Genomic DNA, 27,493 nt, shown 5'->3' with positions numbered 1-27,493 from the left:
AGCAACCATTTACTAAAAAAATATAATTCGATGCCAATTAGCCCCTCGTAGCACAGAGAAATTTAGACGGTTAATAGTCTCCCAGCAATCACTTGAGACCACCATGCCCTCCTGACTAACCCATTTCTTCTGAGCTCTAATCCCCAGATCCACTTTAATCCTTTCTGCCAAGAGCCGTCTCCATGCCCCTGCATTCCCTATCCGTGAAGATGTAACTAATTCTGATACCAATGATTGGGTATTAATGATAGAATTAATATCTAAGTCTTTAAAAACCTGCAGCAAAATATCATAGGATCTAACCAGCAAAAGATCATTGTTGACTGTGATCATGATTTTACATGGCGCTTCCCAGTTACCCTCAACACGAAAATCTCCAATTATACTAAATCCAGCGCGCTCCCACCTTTTCACCATGACTTTGTTAAGCTGAGTCCCTGAACCTAGAGAAATCTGTGAGAGTGGAGTTTCAAAATGTACAGAAGGGATTGAATATTTTCTAAAAAAAATCCACTCTTCTCTTGAGAAACCATTTAAGAATTTTATAACAAACTTTTTTAGGCGATTTGGTCAAGAGGGCTGGGTTCCAAATATTATGCTCTCTACACATTAGTACCCGAAAATCAGTAAAAAACTTGGAGCCCACGGAGTATTCTAATTTAAAGCTAGCATAATAGTGTGCAAAAAATGCATAATAATAATCTTTGAAATTGGGTAAGGCCAGTCCCCCCTTCTCCTTATCGGTGTACAGTATACTCAAAGCGGCTCGAGCCTTTCGGTTCTGCCAGATAAAGGAGCGAAATAGGGATTCCAGTTTTTTTTAAAAAGGTTGCGTTAAAACACACGGAATAGCCGCAAACAAGAAATTGAAAAGTGGTAAAATTGACATTTTAATTAATGCAGTGCGTCCTAATGTAGAGAGAGGGAGAGGCCTCCAACGAGTCAGTAAAGCCAGAGTTTTCTGAAGTAAATGAGTGAAATTCAGCTCATAGAGATCACTTATATTGGCCGAAAAATAAACCCCCAAGTATCTTTTTGGGTTGGGATTTACGCATTCTCTTAATTCAGGAAGAAGACAATTAGGAGTAGTGCCACAAAGAATGATGTCGGTCTTGGTCCTATTAATCTTATAGCCACTGATTTGCTGGAATTCTTTAAATAAATTAAAGACCGCTTCCTGAGAATAGTGTTTTATGTCCAAAAACAAAATAATATCATCTACATAAAGTTTAATCTTTCCCATTGATTTTAACGGTGCCTGAATCTGACTATTCTGTCTAATTTTAATGGCAAGTGGTTCAATAAAGAGGGCAAATAAAATAGAGGATAACGGGCACCCTTGTCTAGTCCCTCGTTGTATTTGAAGCTGTCCAACAGACTTTGAGTTTATAATAATATTAGCCTCAGCGTTTGAGTACAGCCTTTGAATTAAATAAATAACTTGAGTGGGTATCTTATAACTAGATAAAATTAAATAAAGCGTGTCCCAAACAACCAAATCAAAGGCTTTCTCTGCATCCAGCAAAAGAATAATAGCAGGGATTTTATTAGTCGTGAAATAATCAAGAGCCTCTGCTAAATAGTGCGTGTTTGTAGCCAGTTGTCCACCAGCCACGAAACCGTTTTGATCGGGATGCACCAATTTATTAATTACCCCATTGAGCCTATTAGCCAATAGTTTTGTCATTATTTTATAGTCTGTGTTTAACAATGAAATTGGACGGTAAGCATTTGGATCCTCCCTATCTTTATTTTTCTTAGGAAAGCTAACCACATTCCCTGTGTGCCAAGTTCTGGGGATTTCCTCGCCCTGTAATAAACCATTTAAAAGGGCTAAGAACTCCTCAGCAAATGCATTTATGAAAGTCTTATAGAACTCAGCCGGAAAGCCATCCGGACCGCAGGTTTTCCCTGTGGGGAGATTCTTAACTACGTCTAGAAGTTCCGGCTTTGTAAATGGTTGAGACAATTCCATAAGGTCCTCATCTGAAAGAGAAGGAATATTAAGGCCCGTCAGGAACATCTCAATAGTCCTGGAATCTATAACTGAAGCTTCACTATAGATTTGTTTATAATGCTCCAGCATAATTTGGTCAAGGTCTCGTGGGTCAGTGCGCCTAACCCCAGTAATCGAGCATCTTAAAGCGTGTATAACATTGCCAGCAATACGATCTCTAGCTTGCCATGACAAGAATTTTCCAGTAAAATTGCTTTCTTGATAACTTTTCTGTTTATAAGACCCATATTCTATATCAACTTAAAAAAAAAAAATCCCGCCAGCGCATTCTTGGCAGCTTCGAAAGCCTTCCTATTAATATCCGAAGGGGCATTCAAATAGGTGACTAAACACTTATGAACTACTTCTTTCAATACCGCAGTTTGTTGTTTCAGAGCCCGTTTATCAGCTACCTCTTTAACGATTACCCAGCCCCTGAAGTAGGCCTTAAATGCATCCCAGACTATTGCTGGGGTTGAAGACCCCTGATTGCGTTGAAAAAAATCCCTTATTTCAACCTGTGAAGTTTGTATCCACCCTTCTTCCGATAAAAGGCGGAGATTAAAAATCCACCTTCTAATCTGAGGTAGTTGAACTGTAGAGTGGTGTGAAATTTCCAGCAGCAAAAGGGCATGGTCTGAAAGACCAGAATGCTGGACCGATTGAGATCGATAGCACAATGTTTCAGAGATCAAAAAAAAATCTATACGCGAGGAACTTTTATACTGTGAAGAGATACATGTATATTCCCTCACGTCAGGTGTGTTTGTCCTCCAAGGATCACATAGTGCCAGCACCTTAACATAACCTCGAAACGTCTTTGCTATTTTAGGTTTATACTGTCTCTTGCCTTTTACGGTAGTGTCTAGAGCTGGGTCCTGAAGAAAGTTGAAATCTCCCCCAATAATAATTTTCCCTGTCAGCTGCAAAAGGGAGTGAAACAAGTCTATATACGGGGCCGGATCATCCGTCAGAGGGGCATAGAAACTAACAAAAGTGAATCTTTCCATTGCAATTGTACACTGAACCCAGCACCAACGCCCTTCAGGGTCGGAGAGAAAGTCCAGTGCTTGTGCATTCAGGGTTTTAGCTAAAAAAAACTGCCACCCCTCTATGAGCCGCTGAGGCTGCCGCAAGTACTTTAAAATCAGCCATTTTTTTAAACATTTGAAAACCCGAAACTTTATGAAATGGAATATGGGTTTCTTGAAGAAATATAACTGAGGGATTAAGATCTATTACCCTCTTTTCGATAGCGGACTTTTTCCTATGATTATTTAATCCATTAATATTCCAGGATAGAAATCTTAATGGCAAAAGCGATTGTGTCATTTAACTAAATTTTGAGCTAGTGTGCCTGTAGCCTCCCTAAGTCTGGAGAAAAATACCCTAATCAATCGTAACGATCCTTTGTATTGACAAAAACAGATCCTAATATCCATGCTTCCCCTCCCTCCCCCCCTCCTCCTTTCAGTGGCCCACACCTGGACCCCTCCCACCAGGACGACCCGGGGCCACATCCCTCCCCCACCCTTTGTCCCACTTCTTCCCTAACAAGGTGCCTTGTCATAGCACCCTAGGCCAGAGGCTAGAGAGAGAAAATTAGAATAGTCTGTCCAGACTCTGCGGCAAAAAAAAAATTAAAAAAAAAAAGGGGGGCTGGCCTCTACTATGATACTGTCATTTCTAGTATTCAATATATCACCTTATAGTCTTTATTACGTTCTTCCCCCGCCCCCCCCCTTTCTCGTGCCGACTGTTCGGAGTTTTGAATTACATGCAACAAAGTTTTAGCAGCATCAACCGTATGAATGAAATTTGAATGACCCTCAAAGAACACTTTAAGTTTTGATTGTTGCACAAGGCCTGCCTGCGCCCCTGCTCTTTGGAAAGCTGGAATCATGTCTTTTAGCTCTCTCCTTCGATGCGCTGCCACCACTAACATATCTGAGAAAATCTTGAATGCATAGAATCTGAAAAGTTTGGGTTCTGATTGCTTTCTGGAAAATCTGTTCCTTGATACGAAAGTCACCAAAATTCACTAGTATAGTTCGAGGATATTTAGAGTTTGATGGTTGGACTGCCGGGACCCGATGGGCCCTCATGATTGTTAGATCCGGATACTTATCCTCCGACCCTGTTGGAACATGACTTTTAATAAGATCTGTTACCAACTCCGTGACTGTATGACCATTTTTGCGCCCTTCAGGGACTCCCGTAAATCTCAAATTGGATCTTCGTGATCGATTTTCAGCATCATCCAGACGGGTTTGTAGATCTAGCAGGTCAGCTTGGCACTTTGCCAGAGAAGGTTCTACCATCACCCGAGTATCCTCAAGAACAGAGACTCGTTGTTCGATAACTGTAATTCGTGAGTTAAGTTGCTGGATGTTACTACAAATCAGGTTCAATTGAGATTCTGTTCTCTGATTTGCATCGTCCTGGGAGACTTTAAATGCTTTCAACTCACTTAGAATCTGCAGAAGTAAGTTGTCCGCAGGAACACCGGCATCTGCCATAACTATCACACCCTGTGCAGAGGCTTCACTTAGCACCTTATGCCCGGCCGAATCAACAGAAGAAGCAATAGAGGAGAAAATGTGGGTAGAAGATTCAGTTACTGCGTTTGCCCTGTCACTGTTGATCAATTCTTGTGCTGACAGTGAAGCTGAGTCAACCGGCTGCGGAGCGGGAGTGTGGCTGATGCTTGATACTGGATGATCTTCCTTACGATTCCTCCCACTTCCAAACAAAGGGAAAAAGGGTCTAGAGGCGGATCCAATGTTCACTATTGGATCGCAGGCAGTCTCAGAGCTGCTGCCAGCGATCGGCCGAGTCAGTAATGGTGAACCCTTAAATAACCCCGGATTAGGATCCAGATCAGATGGGGGGGCCCTTGAATCATCAGACGGACAATCCATGCTAAGGGGGGAGCTGGACGAATTGGCTTCTACGGGCGGAGGGCTGAGAGGGAGAGGTGAAAGACTAGAGACTGAATCCGTAACTGAGATTAAAGGAGGGGGGCAGAATCCGGAGCTTTGTGCAAGTGATTATCCAAAGGTGCTGGTCGCTTCTGTTTGGTAGTACAAGTTGCCCTGGGAACTCTGGCAGCAAAGAGTCCTGCAAAATGTGGAGACCGTCGCATTTTTCCTCTTCCCAAAAAAAAAAAGGAATCGGATTACAATAGCAAGTTAAGTGTCCAAATAGGGAGTCTGCCAAGAACCCCACCTCTAGATTGCCATGTTTACAAAAGCCCCCCCCAAAAAGGGGGGGGGGGGAGAAGGTGGGGTGAGACCTCTTTAAAAAAAAAAAAAAAAAAAAAGTCCTTTGCCAGCCTTAATACAGTCCCTTTCCGAGTCCTTTCAACCCCAAATTACTATTTTGGGTAGCGCTGAATACCGCAAGAGAGAGAGAAAGAAAAAAAAAACTATGTGCCAAGTGAAATGAGCCTTGAGTGCTAGGCAAATCAGGAACATTTTAAAATCAGACCCACCAATGTTCTTTCCAAAAAAAAAAAGAAAAAGACAAATAGAGAAGCAAAAGAAAATCTTGAATCAAAGATACACGGAAATATGACTCTCTGCTTCACCGCACCTTAAAACATTTCTTGGGCCGTTACCTCTCCTTGAGAAGAAAAGTCCTGGAAAAACGACCTCTGCTCCGTGCCTCCGATGTAGGTTTCTTGTAGTTTTCTTTCCAAGACTGGCCAGGACTCCCCCGATAGGGAGCTACACGTCTGTGCCTCAAGCCGCCCGGAATTCGACAAAGGAGTCGCTTGGAAAGGCCTCTGCGTTGATGCAGCGAGGAACACCTGGTTGGGTGTCCCTAGCAACCTTGCCCGGCTTCATTTCCAGCTCCGGGGCGGCTTCCGCATTCCGACATGAATGTCGGCGTTAATCCGGCGAGGAACGCCTAACTCGGCGTCCCTAGCAACCTAGCCCGGCTTCAATTACAGCTCCGGGGCAGCTTCCGCATTCCTCCAGCAAGCCGCAGCGCGTCCTGTCTTGGCGCGCTCTCCCTCCTACTGCCTCACACCCTTCAGCCGCAGAGCGTGACGGGAGCTCTCGCGGCCATCTCCCTTCACGTAACAGTTATAGTTATCTCAGGTTACTATAACTCATGCCCTGAAGCAACTAAAGTAACTATCTCATGCTGCTTCTAAATTCAGACACACACACATATATATATATATATATATATATATATATATATATATATATATATATATATACAAACTAAGTCAGTGACATGGGTTACCTTAACATTTTTTACATTCATTGTTAAAATGTCAAATCATTCAGTGATTTTGCCAGTAAAATTAAGTACATGAATATATGACCCAATAGGGACCCATTTCTATGTCTGTTTGTGATTACTACCCAGCCCACCTGAAGCCCTGTGTCAATATTCTATAAATGTACAAAGTAAGTCGGCTTGTGTTATTTTGTGACATTCACCAAGTACTGTGGGTGATGGAAGAGCCACTAAACACTCTTTGACTCCCAGTGACAACATCCGGTTCTCCCCTTAGCATGACAGCCATGAAACGACTTGCTTTTGAGGTGTGATCATAAGGGCAATGAGCATAAACTTTAGAAAGTAAACAGGAAACTCTAATTCCTTTCCTGTCGCTGCTTTCATAACTCATTAGACAAGGGACGGTAAGAGCAGAGCTGTCAACTGGAGATAAGGGATAGACGATGCCTCGAAATGATATCTACAGACTGCATGATAGAGAGTGTACTTACTCTTGTGGCAAACTCATGCCTCCTGCAGAAGCAAAAACACAAAAGTTGTTAAATCGACTCTTCTGGGTTCCACGAGTGTCAAAATTACGGCCACTGAAAAATGCAGAGCGATAAGTGGAAATGCATTAAAAAGGCAATTTCAAAAGGAAACATCACCCACTCAACATAAGATCAGAACTGACTTTACATGAAAAGGGTCTGAAGCAAGTGCTGCTACCCGACGTGTAGTCTTAGTGTGGCCACAAAATGCTAACATAATTGCATTATGTTATTTTTTGCTACATATTATTGAGCCTGTGATTCACATATCATTTCTGGCCAGTGATAATGTTTACACATTGTCACCAGTGGTAACTCTTTACCTGTGGAATTGATGGTGGTGTAAATTTTATCATTCTCAATGCCACTAGTATTGTTCTACACCCAACTGCTGGTAAAATATAATTTAATCACAACCAGCACCCAAGCTTATCTTGCAGACAAGCTCTCCATCTCTGGTGGTCTCTGCACATTAAAAACCAATATACTATCAGACTGAAGACTAAGAAGTGTAAATAAGCATTTTCAATGCAACAGGTCTTGCATTTGTTCGAGTTAGAGCTATTAGCGTTGAAAAGCAAAAAAAACGCAGCGCGATCACGCTATGTAGAATGCAGCACGATTGAACTGCATGGAAAATAAACAGATAAAGTAGTCCAGACTCCAGGCTGAAAACATCGAGCCTCGTATGCTTTTGGTACTTTACCGGTGCTGTCTAGGTGGGCTAAACACCGGAAAAGGAAAGACGTATGATTTTAAAAGGCAAGCCCACGAACCAATGTAAGTAACTGACATGACATGGGTGTGGTTTGAAGCCCACAGAGAGATTACAGAATGGAGGAGCGCTTTGTGCTCGCCCATAAAAAGGAACAAGACAGCAGGACTTTTCAGTATAGGCATCCAGCCAGAATCTGAAATAATACCCCTGTATTCATTAGGAGCACCCCAACGCTGCTTCAATTCAAGAAAGAGTTGAAGATTCTCCTCTTTAAAGACCACCACTGCATAATGCATTAAGCACTTACAAACCAGGTTTCAATCTGCTTTCTCACTGGCATTATTAATGTTTTTGACCATGTACACATTATAGTATAGTATAGAAGTACCATCTACATACAGGCATACATACAATTGCCACTGCAGTTGCTACAAGTTTGCTTAGTATTGTTTTTGGAGTCCACCATGTGCTTAGTTTTACAAACAAGTGAGTCTTTTAAGCCATGGTCTAAATAATTTTTACAAAACTGCACTTTATTGGCCATCTAGAGCCTTGGGCCCATATTTATACTTTTTTTACGCCGCATTTGCATCACTTTTTGACGCAAAAGTGAGGCAAACTTACAAAATTTAAATATACTTTGTGAGTTTGCGCTGCTTTTGGGTCAATAAATGACGCAATTGCGGTGCAAAAAAGTCTAAATATGGGGCTTGGTATCTCCAAGTTTATCAACGAGTGGACATCCATCTCTTTCTCTCTCTCTCTCTCTTCTGCCCTCTTGCTGGGAAGTCCTGCAGATTAAATCAGCGACCCACACATATACACCCTAAAATGTATCACAACCATGAGCAGAAAGTGCGTGATGATGCGTAGCTGTACTGACAATTACAAGAACATTACCGCAGCCTTTCCCTTTAATTGTAGGTTGTAGAGGTCTTTAAAAAGCCATATTTAAGATCAAGTGGGATTTCTCATTTCCTGTATACATTGGCAATGCATGTTTTCGGCCTTTCTCGATCCCGCTTATTGCTCTAGCGTGCTTGAAAGAAACGTGTGTCTTCTTCACAGCTCATTGGCACCAATGCCCGTGTGAACCTGCAAGCGAAATAAAATACCCTGTGAGCGTATCAGCGTAATTACTCTACAATCACATCTGGGATATAACACTGTGCTCCTGATGGCCATCCATTAGATTGATTTATAAGTCAAAATAATGTGTGGAAACTGTGACAACGTCCGTTTTAAGCCTTTTATAAAGCCTGTCAGTTATTCGCAGGCAGGGATCATCAGAGCTCATAGAGGGGAGGCAGGGACATTTCAATTTTGAGCGGCGAAGTTTGCATAAAACCTTCAAATGGCATTGTCAGAATAGTTTTGCTGCTGAAAGCCAGAGTGTGGTTCAGATCAGTAATAATCCGTGTAACTGGTAATGGCGATGACCACGTGGGTCATCCATCCGAGTGAGGGCAGAGTGACGAGCACGGAAGGCCTGTTTGAACTGCTACATGGGAGGCAACGAAATTGATTTGTAAGAATCAAGGACTGTATTTGTAAGCCATCAGTTTTCATAATATTTCTCAAAGCCTGCGAAATCTTTGTACCTATCAAACAATTTGAAATTATGAGTTTCCAATAAATTTTTCAGAATTATAGATTTTCTTTAACTGTAGGTCTTCGTGATCTGCTCACACCTGATGCTGGACAACAAAATATATGTGCAGCTACAAGCTAGAGGTGGGGCTTAAGAACGAGGCATAATGCATGCACAGAGCGTCTGGGGAGCCCAAATCCAGATGTTTATAAGCAGAGGTTATTCAAAGTCTCTATTAGGTATACTCTGGGTTTCTTTCGTAAGCTTATATACTTTATATTTTAACCTAAACAGATGTAACGTGGAATGTCATAAACCACAAGCTCAATGCAAAACAGTTGAGATAAGGAACTTATCATATAGATAAACATAAACGTAGTGAAAAGCCCTTAGCTAAAAGGTCAACCGAGAAAATATGAGCAACCAGAAAACAGTTCAAGTGAACTTTCTAGAGGTTTGGGTTTAGTTCTGATACAAATGCTTCAAAATGTTTTCGGATCACTTCAGCAACAATGAGGCAAAGGGCAAGGCTAGGCTGTGATTTTGCTAGATTAGCATTCAGTGGAGGTATGGCCCACTCGGATTATTCATGTGGGAGCAGCCAGTGCCTGGAGCACCCCCATTGGCTTGAATCTGTGTGACAATCACCCTCGCAAAAGAAATCTTGAAGTGATGGAAAAAATCCAGGTACCGCCAATGGGTGCAAAACCTATTTGATGTTGGGTTCGACATTATAAATCTCCCCATGATGGTTCTGCTATAAAAATAATTTTGGAGCTACGTTATCTCTAGTGGCTGGGTAATAAGTTGCAGGTAGTGCACAAAGTCAGGTAATCATCATTGATAATCTTAGTGGTTCATCATATTAAAGTTCTTTGACAATAAAGAAAATGGTCCACATGTGGAATGCTGCACCTGATAGTTTGATTAAGATGCAGTTTCCTCTGATGAAATTGGCAGTCTCTTCGGGTAAGTGTCTTGGTGGCTCTAAAATAACTCAGAATGGGATGACTGCAGAGTGTATCTAATGATTTTGCCACCACTTCGTTGATGATTGTCCTCAACCACACAAAAGGTTCTTCTGTGAATTTTCAAAATCTTTCGGACTGCAGGCTGTTAAGTACTGACAGATACATTCAACATTATGTGGCATCTTGGGGGGTAGAACGTTGTACTACTGGCAAGGAGACCTCCGTATCCCAAAGAGTGTTCTGGGCTGGAGCCCATATCTTAGTACTATAAAGTAAAAAATACAATATAAAGTGATGGAGTTCTAGGCCCAAAGGTAAAACTTGTATTTCACTGACAACGAGCACCTTGCCTGTGTTTACATCAGAAAGAGCTGAGGTAAACCCTAAGAGGAATGCTTTGCTTTCCACAGCAATCTCAAATCTGCTTTCCTCTTAGTAAAAAGGGCACCTTGAAAGTACCCTCAGGAGGTGTGCTATATATATTTGCACATCCAGTCTGAAGAACAAGAGGAATAGAATGTTCATTGTGCACTGAGTGCAAACTGAATCCGTCCTCAAATGGATAAGTCAGAGTGATCGACCAATCAAATGCGTAGAGGGTGCATAGAAACTGGTATTTAATAACCTCTAACCTCATCACTGTAACAAAGGATCAAAACCCTGGGAACATTTTAGAATTCCTATTATTTCATAAGCTCGCTAATACCACTAACAAGCACTTTGTTGTTCATCATCCCCTCTTTCATTGATTTGGAATTATCATTCTATTTTTAAACAACTACTAACATTAAAAACGGAATACAACACTGACTTAAAAACACAATAGGTTTAAATACAAACAGGACAGGTGTCCCAGCCTAAATATGTTTGTAGGTTTCCTAACTAAGTATAGCTTTCCAACACATATTGCAAGACATAACAAGGAAACAGTGACTGGTTAAAAACAACTGATTGTAACATGGCCAAATCCTTCTCCGTGCATTTGATTCTCCATGTTTGTTTTGACTAACACATTTCCAAAAGAAATTAAAGAAGCGTGTAATATGAAAGTAAAATCAGAACGATGCAAAAGTGACTGTGTCACTAAGTTTTTCCTTCTTCAACATCTGTTTATGATAATTTTATAAATGTGGTTGTAGTCTGCATCTACTTAAGCACCATCTACAGTGCTTCCGGTAGGGAACAGCAGCAATCCTTAAGATGGAGGAAAGCTGTGTGTTCCAAACACGTGCTCCCTGCACCGCACCAGGCCCCTCTCCTGAGCATGCAGAGGTCCCCCACCTCTGCAGCTGAACAGCACTCTGCGACTGAGAGAATAGATAAAACTATTCAGGCTGCTCAGTGCGCCTTGTATCACCTTGCAATTAGTACACCTATAAACTCCCTACTTCTAATTGTGTTTTTTAATGTCTCCATTTTGTGAACCAGAGGAGAGCGAGCAGGTAATTTCAGGATAGATATTAAAGCAAAGATGTGATGGCTGCTCTGAGCCACCGAGACTGTAGAAAATTGAATGTGACAGAACAAGTTAGATATTCCTTGCACTTCTGTTGAAAAACAAATGAGAACATTAGGTGTATATAAATTCTGCTAAATGAAGTATATATACATGTACTGTTGATTCCCAGTAGCTGAAAGTGTTTTTTAATTATTCTTGAATAACCAGATGCTGTTGTGAGGAAAGGCTATTTTTTGCAGTTTTATATCGCACAAACTTGGCTCAAGTGCATGAAGGCGCTTTCCATGAGCACCAGGTCACTCTACTAAAGGTCAGATTTGTGTTGCTTGGTAGTGATAGAGCATTTCTGTTATGCTTTAAACAAGGTCAATAAATATTTTTTCACCCAGCATGAAGAGGTGGAGAAAAAGTCTTCAAACAACACAATTTAAAATGACACTCTGAACCATTTGGCCATGCAAGGAAAACTCTAGTCTAGAAAAATGTCAAGGGTGTTATTACAGATTTAAACTCCGACTTATGTAAATAATTCTCAAAACAAGGTATGAAGATATAGAATCAACATGGGTTCACTAAGGCAACGAAAAAGAGTCAAGCAAACTAACATCAAAAGGACCACTCACTCGTCAATGGCAATACAAAACATCAAAAGGATAATCTCTGGGTAGAAAACAAATGCTATTCAGTTCTCTTGAGCATGAAGGCAATTTAAGTCATCTAGTTCAGCTAACTAAGGCAAGGGAATCCAGACAGATTAGCATGTCAAAATCTAACAATTGCTGGGCTAAAACACATGAGGACAAAAAAAAAAGAAAAAAGACAAAAAGAATTTAGAAAAATGACATTTGGGGCAAAAGGTGACCAAAGTCGGCAAAAAGTAAGTAAGAAAGGGGAAGGCATCAGCATTTCAGAAGCTCAGCAAGGGTCTTCTCGTTGGGACGGGGGGAAAATTCAAAGTCTCAGCAAAGCATTGAAAAAGAATAGGGGTAGAGAGGTCTGTACCTCTCAGAGTCCAAAGGATTCAAGAAAGGTAACTGTGGGCAAGCAGAGTGCTGAAGTGGGATCTAGAGAAAAATGCCACTGATCCAACTGGGGAACCGTATATAAAAGTCCAAAGTGACTAATGATTTGTCCATCACCTGCACAACATCAATCAGAAGATTCAAATGTCCAACTAAAGTTCATATCATTGGGGAAAGATTCCCAAGTCTATCATGAGAATGGCATACATCTTAGCTCATATGTATGATTTGAAACAAATATATATAGTCCATTTTCACAGTTTCTCAATATACTGGGCTCATGGTTACATGTTCAGGCTTACTAGTCATAAAACAATAGGACATCTATTTACAAGCTAACATTTCTTGGGAACAAAGTCTGAAAAGAATGACACCTTAGCAAGAACAACTAAACATTTTTCTACACAGTCAAGAAACAGGGCCTTGCAGGCCTCAGTAGGCTAACTAAAATGAATTAAAATGGCACATTCATTTATATCAAGCAAGGCACATATAACTTTCAAAATGATGAGTTCATCATTAAAAACATTTTTTATGGTTCATGTTACAGTAGATTTAAAATGAAATAAATGTTAATACATTTCATTAACTATAATGCAGATCTGCATTTTCCACATTTGCATGTATCATTTAAAACATTTCTTTTCAGATATTCATTTGCAATTTAGTGCAAACGAGTAATTAACATGATAAAGAAACACATGAAATCAAAACAAATTATTATACTTAAAGTTGTACAGCACCTATACCACATGACTCAACATTTCTATCCTACAGTCAATGCAAATTAATATAGGCTGTCAGTGCTTCACTTTATAATGAATGTTCTAGTGTCCCAACTAACAAAATGCAAAGATTGTCACATATAGATGATTACTGGGACATCAAAGTTAGCAATAACATCTCAGCTACTTCAGTAGGCACAGGAAGGTTAAGTGATTTGCACAGCCTCACAGGATGATCAGCTCAAGTGAGTCTCATACCAAGTTCTTCAGATCCATAGTCAGCAGCTCTGGCCATTAGCCAACATTTCCTCCTAGTTGGCTATTGACTATTGATTGCAATTATTGAGTGTGGTAAAGGGTGAATATGCCTACATTCACATTTTTGTTACTACTTTGTATTGTATTTAGCATTTATGTGAGATGTTGGTGACTCAGTTTTAGCCCTGAAGCAATAGGAAACATTCAACGTGAACAGTGTTACCACGGAGTAGGGAGGGATGGAAGGTAATGGTTCTGGGAGTGGAGGGAAATTATGTCATGCCTCAAGTGCACACTGAAATCTGTGCCAAAGAGGATTTTGCAGCTTAGGATGTTGCTGATTGAATGTATTGGCCAAAGAATGAAGTGAAGACACACATCACCAACACATCTATAGGTGGAAAAGCTCCAATGTAATAAAGGACTGAAACACAAGTTATTGGGCCTGGATGATGATACAGTTGCTGGTAGGGCTCCTGATGACCAAACAATAGGTGGAGCTAGGTAGATTCCACACTTGACATTTCAGATTGACACATTGAATGCTGATAAAAAGCTGCAACATGAGCTACACTACTAACTATAAACAGCAGGGTGAAGTATAAAATAGTATTGGGTAGGTTGGTATGGCATGAAGAAGGAATCAGGGAGTCATGGCAGGCAGTAAATTCACAGATTAGCACCATGGTGTGAAGATGTGGCCCGGTGGCCAGAATTGTGCCCTAATACATATGGGGCTAGGTTTGAATCCCAGACTCAGCTTAACATTCTGTGGGCAAATCACCTAAACTACCAGTGTCTAAAAAGAAACAAAACATGTAACTTTACCTACTTCTGTTGTAAAGTACTCAAATGCCTTTGGACCAGGTTTGTGCTATATGCATGCATCCGTTGTTAAACGTTTTGAAAATGCCTTATGGTTATGTTATAATATATTTGCAAAATATTTTTGTTCTGCATCACAAAATAGATGAGACCATGTGAAGCCTTTATCTTCTTCGGGTACATTTGCCACATACTCACAAAGGTCAGCCTCTACATGAGAGTGTCTTGCTTCACTCTCTCGCAAAACATGCAAACACCTACTGAACTTTATATCGTTACATTGTAGGTTGTTTGCGATGCTTATGTCTTATGCACAGGTCTTATTGGTTAGAACAGGTGTCACTCCTTCTCTCTAATAAACTCTTGCTATGCCAGATCAAGCTTGCTAGGGTAGCCTTTTCATCACAGAATCAGCCATTTGCACGCCTCCAAATTCTGCACTGATTGCGGTTCTTTGACATAGTAAAGGGGTGGATATGGGCACAGGTTGGGTAATATTGGCTTCCAGAGAGTTTCCCATCATTCACTCTACACTCTCAAAGGTGTTCATAGTGCCCTCTCATTCCATTCTTGAGGACCTATGAGTAACGCTTCACCAGGACTAGTGCAACTGTCCACTGCTCACTGGCTTTTCCCTTAGAATTCTATTGTGATGTTTAGTAGACTGGTCAGTGCATCAATATTTGTGGCAGTGCCCCTGACAGGGGTATATTTGGCAGAGGATTTGGAGGCATCTTTCAACACCCATGTTAGAACTCATGAGGCAAGCCAGCAACTCATCACTGGCAGCAGTGGCTTTACTTGAGTTCTCGATATTCCTGAATACAGACACACACACATTTGTATGTGGGTACCCCTTGTGGCCTGCTTGGTGGTTCATAATGTCTGCCTTTTATTTGCCTGTCAGATCAGTTGCCATCTTTAAAAAGTTGGTTCCAATTTTAAATGATTTTTTACATAGTTGATCAAAATAAAACAATGGGCCTGATTTAGAGTTTGGAGAATGGGTTACTCCATTACAAATGTGACAGATATCCAGTCCGCCGTATTATGATTCCCATAGGATATAATGGGACCGTAGTACGGGGCGGGGCATCTGTCATGTTTGTGACAAAGTAACCCCATCCACCAAACTATAAAACAGGCCCTTTATGTTTTCACCATTGTAAATGTTATTTTCTTTTATAAACAACTCTATATAATGTTTCTTTGTTGTCAGATGATAGCACTTTTTCCACCATTTACATTTGCTGAGAGGTTCTTTGTAAATCGAATTATGGGTGTCTGTTGATAGATGGGGTTGTACTTTTTGTGTGTCTATGTGTTTTAAGCAGTGAATATGTCTTGGGTCCTTTTTTAGATTGCTTTAATTGGGTATCCTGTTTCATGGGTAGGAACGTACTTGAATATGTGATGGGAAATGAGGGACTTGATTCCACATTGGTTTTGGGGAAGGTCATATAATCTTCTTGTTTAATTTATATTTTGATTTCAGTTGATAACGTTTGGGAACTTGTTGACTATGTCTGGCTATTCCATCGTTATTGCAGTTGGTGATGTAGATTTTATTTGTTTGGGCCTCAGGAGTTTAATATATATGAAGATCAGGCACACAATGATCTTGGCTCTACGCCTAGATTTTAATGACAGCTGTTATCTTAAATCTCCATTTAGTGTTAGTTCCTAACAACCTTTCAGTTTTGCGAAACCTTTTATTTTGTCCATTGCATCATTTTTTGTTTTTTTATGCACCATTTTAAGCATTTCCAAACCAGAAGGGTGATTGGTGGCAAACAAATTAGCAAAACTCAATTGTTACTCAAGTAAAGTTTACACATGTTTAACTCCAAAATGAGACAATTAAAAAATAAAAATAATGAGAAATATAAAATATGAAGAAATAAAGAATTGAGACCAACAGACAAACATATTTTGAAGGGACGGCTTAGTGTAGAAATTGAGGGGCTCATTCACAAAAGCATTTATGATTATGGAAGGCAGTACTACAGGGGTACTCATTTACAAACTTTTACACAGCATGGTGAATTGGCCTCAACTCGTCCACCTTCTTCTTAGTAAAAGTGTCAAGGGATACAGTCTTTTATATTGCCTTTAATCGTATATGAACAGTCCTGGAATATTCACATTTTAATTTTTGCCGTCAAAATGTGCGGGTATGGAAGAGTATGTAAAAAACAGGAGTATTACTTAACCTACTTCAGCATGCCTTCTGGACAGGCCCATTAGTGTCTACAGATCTACATTATTTTTGACTGGAGCACCTCTGATACACCTTTCTTTAAACAGCATGTATGCTGGGTGTTTTTGTACTCTTGTTCAATGTGGTTGTTTGATTCTGGATTCTGTCATCTCTTTTAATGTGTCAGGAAAATTAACGTTTCTTTAGGTATTGGTAGTGAATACAGAACACCATACACGTATACACATGTAATAATATCAATAATGTTTAAAAATCCAATTACCTTGCTAGACTTCATTGTACGAAAACATTGATTTTTAGCTCGGGCTAACTGCAAATATCAGATAGAATATGATTTGGCCTCTATACCTCTTTCAGTGGCTGGCAATCATGAACCCTAAGAAAAGAAAACATATTGTTGCCATACTCTAATGCAATGCACCCTCTGCTAATCTTTAAATGCAGCGCATGCGTATAGGTGGCACCTCACATCTCAATAATCTCCAGTTTAAAGCTAATGCCTTTATCTGTCACACAGAAGCATACACAAATAGCGAACCCCAGATAGCAGTGGGTGATTATATGGGGCTGTTGTTTCATATTTGTTATGAGTGGATTTTGTTTGCATTGGATTTTATGCACTTGAGTAGCTGTTTAAAAGCACATACATCCAAAAAAAAAAATATCACAAATGTGACTGGAACACATTATAAGTACGTTGGCTTTGTCAAATGAACCCCTCATTGATAAGCTGATGTGAGTGGATGCAGTAGTATCCATTTCAGATGACTAGATGCATGGGCGGCATTTTAAAAAGCATGGCGTGCTTTTTTTTTTTTTTTTTCCTGATCACACAATACAACTTCATGGAAATGTTTGGCTCTGCAGACTTGTTACGTCGGGTTATTGTGACCAGCAAATATTTATTTTTAGCTTTCTTGGTATCTACTTCCAAGAAGAGCAGGTCAATCTCTGCTTATGACCAAAAAGGAAAGGAAATTGTTCTTTCACTTACAATAGCGTTATTGTCCCAACAAGAACACTGTAACTCGGTGCTGCGATGCTAAGTCTCTACCAAGTCTTCTGCAGCTTCGCACCTTTACAGTGATTATTATAGGGTAACTGTAAAAATATGTATACATTTTGAATAAAAGTAACATGTCAATGTCAAAACAAGCATTTTCGTACGGTGACCTTTAGAAAATTAAAAATACAATGATTCAGCAATACACTTTTTGCTCAATATTTGGTTCAAATCTGCATTTCAGATCAGGACTCAAGTTTTATCGTGGAAAATAAAATATCAGCAAATTGGATAGCTTGTGATGTTGCACCGCATAACCATAAGTAATGTTCTTTTGAAAGCTGTCTTCTAAAGCTGGATAAATGCTTGATAAACTTCCTTATTCATCATTGAGCAAGATAAAAAGTTGTGGTTGGATGTCGTTGGACTATTATTAGACAATTGTCCTAATAACCTAAAGCAGTTCAACACTGGGGGGTGTAAGTCCACACACTTTCAGTATCTACCCACAGAATATTTGTTTTTTGCTGTCAGTGCAGTATTCCCTCAACATATATTCCAGACTAAACTCATATGGGAAAAAATGATAATATCATGTATTGATTGCGCTTAGTAATAACGGAAAGCACTCTGTTCCTCCCTCCCATTATACAAGTCATGCTTCTCTTACTGCCTCATAGAGAAAGACATAGGCGGTCATTCTGACCGCAGCGGGCGGCGGTCGCCGCCCGCCATGCGGTTACCGCTGAATGACCGCCCCGCGGTCAAAAGACCGCGGCGACCATTCCAACTTTCCCGCTGGGCCGGCGGGCGACCGCCAAAAGGCCGCCCGCCGGCCCAGCGGGAAAGCCCCTGCAACGAGGAAGCCGGCTCCGAATGGAGCCGGCGGAGTTGCAGGGGTGCGACGGGTGCAGTGGCACCCGTCGCGATTTTCACTGTCTGCTAAGCAGACAGTGAAAATCTGTATGGGGCCCTGTGAGGGGGCCCCTGCACTGCCCATGCCAGTGGCATGGGCAGTGCAGGGGCCCCCAGGGGCCCCACGACACCCGTTCCCGCCATCCTGGTTCTGGCGGTGAAGACCGCCAGAAACAGGCTGGCGGGAAGGGGGTCGGAATCCCCGTGGCGCGCTGCAAGCAGCGCCGCCATGGAGGATTCCCTGGGCCAGGGGAAAACCGGCGGCCCCTTTTCCTTTCTTTCAACAACAGTCATACTGGTGAACGGAGAAAAATTGTGAGCATTAACTTTGCAGGGTTAACCACAGTGGATTTTCATTGCTTCCCAGGAAAATACAAAGGGCATAAAAACTGGCAACATAATTCAGTGTTATTTTTCTGATTCACACTTCAAGAAGATTAATGCTCAAAACTCTAGTAGCAGCCAACAACATATGATCAGCTGTACTGTTCCTAGTCAAAAGGTATAAATGCATGAGTTGTGATTAGCCAAAAGTAGGGCAATATGAGTGGAGTGGTTTGTTCTGCAGAATTCCTACAATTTAAGTCATTTAGGGCTCGCAATACTTTTATCACAAGCATTACAATTTTACTGCAAGTGGCATATTGTTTAGATAATGAAAATTTTTCAAGTTCCCCCCTGTTAGTGATAATGTCATACTGCGGGCAATAATATAACAACAAATGCAATAATCTCCAATTTTCACGCCATGGAACTGCTTTTTGTGAAAGCAGTAAATGGACCTGTTATGCTCTCTGTAAGGGTGCTAAGTGTCTCATTCAAATAATTTCTTTGAATAAAAAAGTGTTTTTGATGGGACTCAAATATCAAAATCAAGCTATTAATTTGGATCTAAAAGAAAATTATTGTCATTTTGGTTGCTTTAGTCTTAGAAAAGGTTTTGGTTATTGCCAAAAATATAGAACCAGTACCAAATTGTGTGTTCTGATTTCAAGTTCCTGCAGGATAATATTGGAATTTAACCTTTTGTTTTTCAGCTCTCACAAACGTGAAACTTTGGGCTATTGATCGACAATGTTTTCAGACGATAATGATGAGGACTGGCCTTATAAAGCATACGGAGTATATGGAATTTTTAAGAAGGTTTGGCTTTTATTTATTTTCAAGATTTGAAATTTTACTAGGTTACAATCTCATGCAAAATAACCAGAAAAATTCCCAGCTCTGAAAGTATTTGGCATTATCTCATTTTACAAATTGTTTTATTGAATTAATTTTGTGTGCTAATAGTTTTAAATTTTACCTAAAATTTAATTTGAAGATCACTTCATTTGTGGTTCTATTATACTTGGTATAGTAAAATCACTGACAAGCATATGCCATATTCCTTGATTTTTTTAGAACCTTACAAAGTATTTAAAGTTATTCTTGACTTTCCTTTACTATGTTTTGTAATGACAGTGCAGACTGTGCCTAACTCAAACACCATAAAAAACAAACATTTAGAGAGACAATAGGGCCTATCCATAAAGCCAATTTAAGGTACATAAAGTATTACTCCACTTGTATTATATGTACTTTTACATGTCTTTGTGAGTTGGCCCCAAAGCACTCAAAAATCAAGTAGAAATGCGCCCTCTTTGAACCTTTATTAATAGGGAGTAGAATGTTTTGGAGCTGACTCATAAAGGCGTATAAACAAAAGTACAGTAATACCCTTGTTTTAATTACTTCCCATACTCATAAATGCTTTTGTGAATCTGCCCAATATATTGTAATAATCCTTCAATTAATATGCGCCCAGGGACACGGATGAAATAATTTGTACTGTCTGTGGAATTGATACAAATCCATCATAAACTCTAGTTTTACAATGTACAGACCATAATCCAGATTATAGGTGTAAATACATATTTGCATCACACATTGTGCTACATCAGACTTGTTCGTGCCACTCACAAGGTTGGCAATGACAGCTTTTCAAACCATTATCATCTTTTTCAGAGCACTTGGGACCCCGGTTCAGCAAGCTACTAGCTAAATACCCTTTCACAGGACCAGCAGTCAGTCTTCAAAGCAATCCAGACTCTTAGTTTCCTTCAGATGTTCCTGCCTAATTAAAATCACAGAACGCCAAATAATTTAGGAGCAATCTTTCCTTTCACATAACACGATTTTCTTCAGAACTGCCCCGGTAACACCAGGCAAAATATGAAACGTACTACAATATTTTTCAAATGTTGTCCTTTCTCATATTACTTCCATCACGTCTGATACAATATAGGAAAGGCCAGAGATTTAATGACCATGCAGTCTGCACTACTAGGGGAATAATGTAGTCCCCTGGAGAGCAAGGTGGGGTGCAATGAATATCTGTGAGATATAGGAGACTCAAGGGCCACTCATCATTTTGCGTTATGCCACTGTGCTCTACCTAGCTTCTCCACTTAGGGGTTTGTTGAACAAGTATGTGCAGTTTTTAACTCTTGCACTACAATGAAGGACTCTGGGGCCCAGCACTCTAGTTCTGATAGTATTTCAAGACATAAAATCAACATATAAGATGTTTTATAGCCATTGATCATGTGTCACTGTTGTGTCCTCTTCAGAAAATGGAGCCTTGTTTGATGCTTCTAGTAGTAACCTAGCATCAACTTGCTAAAGGCGCCCTAAGCAGCAGAGAGGTGTTGTCCTATCAAAGCATCATACCGACCCAGATGTCGCATGCTATCCTGTGTAAGAATGCTGAGTAGCTGTTACAATCCGCTTCTTTTGATTAGTGGAAGGCACGCATACTTCATGCCTTTTCTGTGGTTAGCCCTCATTGAGCGCAGCGAGCAAGTACAGAAAACATGAGTTCATAATTGCACTTTGTGTGAACTGTACAGCGCAATCGCGCTGTTTTTTTCTTTTAATGCAGGAAACATCCGGTTGGGAGTTTACAACAGCTGTAACTCCGACAAATGCGAGACCCTAGTGCACGGCAAATGCTTGTGTTATACTGCTGCGGATGTCGCACAGTTCTCCCGGGGGAGTCAGTTAGCCCTCATTTGTGCCCGTGGGATTCCCATAGGAGTCCAGGGGCCCTCACTGGCTCCTGAGGGACACAAGCTGGATTGCAAACTCCTCTCCCATTTTAAAAAATGTAGGCACAGGGGAAGGGGGACCCCTACCCTGCCCATTACATCTATTTTTTTAAAATCTTACCGGTGTCCTGAGATGGTGGCTAGAGTGCACAAGTGCATTTCACTCCTATGGGAGTGAGATGGCCAACAACCAAAAGAAAACCCTCTCATCCAATCAGATGACTCTTTTTTTATTTCACTTGACCAGAGTTGTTATTCCGTTAACAGAAATTTACTCACGAGATCCATAATGTTGTGTATATAATGTATATGCACAAAGAAATGTTTGATTCTAACTGTCATTCAAATTACTCCTGCAACAAAGTATTAACCACACCTTTTTCTGCTGTTCTCATAAATATTCAGAGCTGCTTTGGAGCTCCATTTGTAAGAAGTGATGAAATCGGTAGGAAATAAATCTAGGTCCCAAGAGAGCCGTTCTTAATCTTAAAGTGTGGCCATTGAGTTTACTTTACAGTGCAATCCCGGACATTTGAGGGGCTTCACGATGAGAAACGTGTTATACTTTGTGGTAAATCAAAACAAATAGTGATGTGACTAGTGGTGGAATAGTTTCCTTTTCCGAGAATGGGCCGAGATCATCTTGCACAGCTATAATGGCAAATGAAGTCCATAATAATCTGAGCAGGGGAATCAGTGCAAATCTGGGGGTGGTGTGTAAAGAATCATCTGGTATTGAGGGGCCAGTATAATTTGTTTTCATATGAGCAACATTTCTTCTACAGTTTCACATGAACAATTTAGAGTACTCCATGAAGCACTAAATTTTAGTTTGCATTGAGTGTTATGAACTAGGAGCCCAGTGCAGTCTATTGGGCTTGATCGTTTTGTTTCATGACCTAGCCACTACTGTAAAGGTTTATGATCAGAATAACCTTAGTGACCTCATTGTGCTGTCTCCATTAGACCTTTGGGCCTCCCAGTTTCCAGTGATGGCAAACGTTGCTCTAAGCGTAGCTCCCCCAAAGATTCACTGATAGGAGAGAAATTAAGTTAGTGATGAGAAAAGGCAAATAACTATTAATTCGATCCATGGAGTTGTTACAACAGTGAATAATCATTCTAGTTTCTGGCTACCCTATTGCTAATATTAAGATTGTCAGAATACACTGCAAAATGCCAGGTTATATATGGCAGAATTAATGCAGGAAAAACAGAGTTTTGAGGTTTGAAATTCAGAATGGTGAAAAACGTGCTATTATTACAGTATCCCGTGTCCTGACGTCTGAAATTCGTAATTAATCGGTCACTAATCTACTGGTATCAGTATTTATGGTGGTGCAATGTCTCTGCATATAAGTACAGACAATTTTCAACAATGCTTTATTGAGTAAACTTATGATTGACGTAATCAAAAGCAGCCGCAAAATCGATAAATAGGTTATTTGTGAAACTAATCCTAAAAGTAAAGGCTGCATGTCAAGAGTAGTACGACATCATTTTTGTATAAACTCCAGCTTTAAAGTCAGCTTACCCAGGTAGAAAAGCACATCATTTCACCTCTATTCATTTCAATGATTTGATCTTTGTTACAGATTTTTGATGAAAAGGTTGTCTTCATTCTCTAAATGAGAATAAGATAATCTCCATTTGTATCATTTTCAAATCAAAATACTAACTTGTAAAGGTTTAGTATATGGCCCATTTTTGCAATATTCTAGTACAAAGGGTATTAACGCAAAGATCCACAACTGGCAGTTGATGCAACAATTGTACCCATTTAAGGCCTTGCAAACTGGTACTTAACTGAGATGTACTACAAAGACATCTGATATCACACCCACGAGGACTCAACTATCAAGACATTGGGCCTGATAGAGTTTGGCAGAGGGTGTTACTCCGTCACAAATGTGATAGATATCCGGCCCGCCATATTACGATCCCATAATAGCCTGTGGAGATGATAATACGATGGACGGGGTAACCGTCACATTTAGGACGGTGTAACCCATCCTCCAAACTCTAATTCAGGCCCATTACTTGGCTCAGTGTAGTAATGGTATTAACTGCTTATTATTCTGTAAATCTATGGGATTAGGTGATTTATTGTGCTGGAGGTAATTATCTTGAGTTGGATCTTTGGTTTATCTTTGAAAGTTTCCTTAATGTGACTGACTATGTGTCATTCACAATGTTGAGTTTTCCCTCCAATTTTCTATTATTTTTGGATATGCAGCTTCTTTCAAACGAAATAATATTTTAATATATTTTGTAATGATTGGCTGCTGTTCTCTCTAATAAACACTACTATTCACACTGCTGTTTACATAAAAAGATCTAAAGTCTAAGGCGATGTTATGATCTCATAAATTAGAATATGATTGCATCATAATGAAACCATTGTATCAGTCTTACTATTTAGCCTATTAAGATAGCACAAACACATCAGACTTGATAAATTACTGAATTTAGAGTTAGAATGGGTACGCAGATTTGAAGAGACGCACAAACTCAGTTTTCATGGGGTACAGGTTCTCACAGCACCGTTTTGTAGACATTGAAGGTTTTAGAGAAGACACAAGGATGGTCTGGGGTAGGCACTGTTTGCAAAGTCGAGTCTGGAGAGAACTATTACCATTTTTTTACGTAAAATATGAGGAAAGGCCAAATATCAAAAGATCTTCACAATGAGGCAGAACTGGAGGACACCCCTCTGCACTACCACAAAAACCTGGGGTGTCATTGGCAGCTGGGTCAGTGATGAAAGATTTTTACATCTGGGAAGCAAATAGGGAAGATATCAATCTCAATTCCAAGGGCCAGAAGTCAGATGAGCCTTTCGCTATCATAATATTTTTTTGCCTAATCTTAATTTCAAGGATTCTTCAATATCTAAACTAGCAGTGAAGGTATTTCTTTCCACATGAGCTATGGTAAGGATTTGTATTATTAGCTCAGTGTAATCAGCTTAATTTAAAACGTTCACTCTGAAGGAGTGAATTGCTCCATGAAGAGGTTGAGAATACACGTTACAACAGAGAGCGGAGTGTGATGAGCCCTTGGGGGCTCCACTACCTAGAAGATTAGAAACGGGGAGTGGCAAGTGCCTTTCCCTGATGCCTATGAATGAACCCATCCCCCTTTCAGTACTTTGGTTAGTGCTCCAGCATTGTAACCACTTACTTTCAACATATTGGCCCTTATTACGAATTTGACGGAGGGGTTATCTCCATCACAAATGTGGCAAATATCCGTTCCGTAGTTTTATGATCCCATTATACTCAATGGAGATTGTAACATGGCGGATGGGATATCCGTCACATTTGTGATGGAGGAAACTCCTCCGTCAAGGTCATAATAAGGCTCATGGTCATACAGTCTAGCAGTCGTGTATGACTTAGTGCCTTTACCCAGCAAATTCTCAGGATGTGGTAACTCTTTCACATGTTGTGCCAACTCCCTCACAATGCATTTCTGATTTCAAATATTAAAGGACTTCTTCCTTCTCTGAAGGAGCTTCTGTAAACATGCAAAGGCATCTGGTCATAGTCCCAGAAATACGTGCAATGCAGTTGCATTTCTTGCAAAAGCAAGTACAGTGGTGTGAAACGTGAATCAATGTCACATTAAAACGTTTTAGAATATACAAAGAAATTAACCTCCTTCGTAATGTTTCGGTGGATGCCTGCTGCTCCTTCTTTTGGCTGGAGGATTTCTGTCTGACAACTGGGGCTTTCAGTAGGAGATGCTTATCTCCAAGGTGGGAAAGTCTGCTTTTGACCTTAAACGTTTGACTCACTGTTGTCAATGTGCGTGTTTTTTCAAAAGCATATAAAGTAAACAATGTGCAAAAGTGGATTTGACCCGATGCCCAAAAGCTTTATAAATTATGCAAATGACTGAAAAATGTTCCATTTGTTTAACTGGTAGCAAATAGCCATTGTTTATTAGAACTTGTTAGCAATACTTTTAAAAGGTACATATAAGAAGTGGTACTACAGAGAGAGTACGATTTTGGTCAGTCTATTTCAGCCATGGACTTTCATGGATTTTTCACGTTTTTCTATTGTGTGGATGGGATGGCCAGAGAGACCTAAGCATTTTGAGAATGATTAAATTGTCCCATGTGTATTCTCATTTTGATAGTTGTTAGACTTTTCATCCTTGGCGTGGTCTCCCTTAACTTTTTGCCTCTGTTTCCCAGATTGTTGATGTGTGCTGGACTCTGAGTTGACAGTTTTGTTACTCTGGGCACTTTACCACTGCTAACCAGTGCTACAGTGCAAGCGCTCCTTTACAAAATGTGTATGTAATTGGCTTATCCATGATTGGCATATTTGATTTATTAGTAAGTCCCTAGTACAGTGCACTATAGGTGCTTAGGGCCTGTAAATCAAATGCTACTAGTGAGCCTACAGCAATGGTTGTGCCACCCACATAAGTAGCTCTTTAATCATGCCTCAGACCTGCCACTGCAGTGTCTGCGTGTGCAGTTTTTAACTGTAAATTCGAGTTAACAAGTGTACCCACTTACTGGGCCTTAACCTTCTCCTTTTTTACGTGTAAGGCACCCCTACGGTAGGCCCTAGTTAGCCCCAAGGGCAGGGTGCAGTGTATGGTTAAGGTAGGACATATAGTAATGTGTTTTATATGTCCTGACAGTAAAATATTGCTAAATTCATTTTTCGCTGTTGCAAGGCCTATCCCTCTCCTAGGTTAACATGGGGGCTACCTTTAAATATGATTAAAGTGTAGATTCCCTTTGTGAGTGGATGGACATGTGGAGTTTGGGGTCTCTGTGCTCACAATTTAAAAATACATCTTTTAGTGAAGTTGATTTTAAGATTGTGTGTTTGAAAATGCCACTTTTAGAAAGTGAGCATTTTCTTGCTTATACCATTTCTTTGACTCTGCCTGTTTGTGGATTCCGTGTCTGGGTCAGTTTGGCAGTTGGACTGGTTGCACCTCACACTAGACAGTGACACAAAGAGAGCTGGGGTGTAGTCTGCATTTCCTGATGAGCTGGAGAAACGACTTCGCTGATGGAGGCTGGTGAGATTGCAATCCGCGCTGTGTGGTTTTCGGATCATCGTGCAGCTGGATTTCCGATGCAAGTACCGCTGGGTGTGTAAAAACAACGCAAGGCCTGCCCAGACCCGAGAGTGCTGACTGGATCGACGTATCGCTCTCCTGCGGAGAGAAGAAACGGCGCACCCAGCCCAGCGGTAGGAGAAACGACGCAAGGTAAAATCGACGCATCGCAAGCACTTTTTGATGCACAGTCGCCCGTACGGGGTTATTTGTGACGCACCCAACAGTGTTAGTGTGTGTTTAAAACTACATGAAGACTCTTTTTGCTTTTTAATTGATAATTTGACTTGTGTATTGTGGATTTTTGTATTTTTTGTCTTGTTTTGTTTAGATAAATATTTTCTATTTTTCTAAACTTGTGTTGTGTCATTTTGTAGTGTTTTCATTAAGTTACTGTGTGTGTTGGTACAAATACTTTACACCTAGCTCTCTGAAGTTTAGCCTACTGCTCGTGCTGAGCTACCAAGGGGGTAAGCAGGGGTTAGCTGAGGGTGATTCTCCTTTACCCTGAGTAGAGAGAGGGTTCTTGCTTGGACAGGGGTAACCTGACTGCCAACCAAAGACCCATTTCTAACAATAGTGTTAAAGTAGTTGTTTTGTTAGACTGTCAAAGCAACATGTAATCATAGCTTACAATTCAGTCAGTATGTGTTTTTTGATTAATAGACTTTACTGACATGACATTTCATTTGCTGGCTTATTGCTTTTTTGTTTTGGTAGAACATGATGTTTATCTTTCTGGCATGCTAAGGTTATTTGCTAATTACACTTGCTAGTTCATTTCTTTTATATTGGTGACTTTGTAGCTTCTTTGTACCTCCAATG

The 27,493-nt window shown here is 40.3% G+C and overlaps 1 protein-coding gene across 2 annotated transcripts in view; it reads left to right on the top strand.

The window, feature by feature from the left end:
- PRKG1 (protein kinase cGMP-dependent 1) overlaps positions 1-27,493 on the top strand; it is a 1,945,024-nt gene that overhangs the window by 1,317,025 nt on the left and 600,506 nt on the right. For both annotated transcript variants that reach the window (XM_069239875.1, XM_069239874.1), the window contains exon 4: positions 19,529-19,634. In XM_069239875.1, the coding sequence (XP_069095976.1) occupies positions 19,529-19,634 (106 nt within the window). The remainder of the gene's footprint in view (positions 1-19,528; positions 19,635-27,493) is intronic.

The sequence above is a fragment of the Pleurodeles waltl genome, chromosome 6 (genome assembly GCF_031143425.1).
Source record: "Pleurodeles waltl isolate 20211129_DDA chromosome 6, aPleWal1.hap1.20221129, whole genome shotgun sequence".
In the NCBI taxonomy this organism is placed as follows: Eukaryota; Metazoa; Chordata; class Amphibia; order Caudata; family Salamandridae; genus Pleurodeles; species Pleurodeles waltl.
This window is presented reverse-complemented; position numbering and strand designations above follow the sequence as displayed.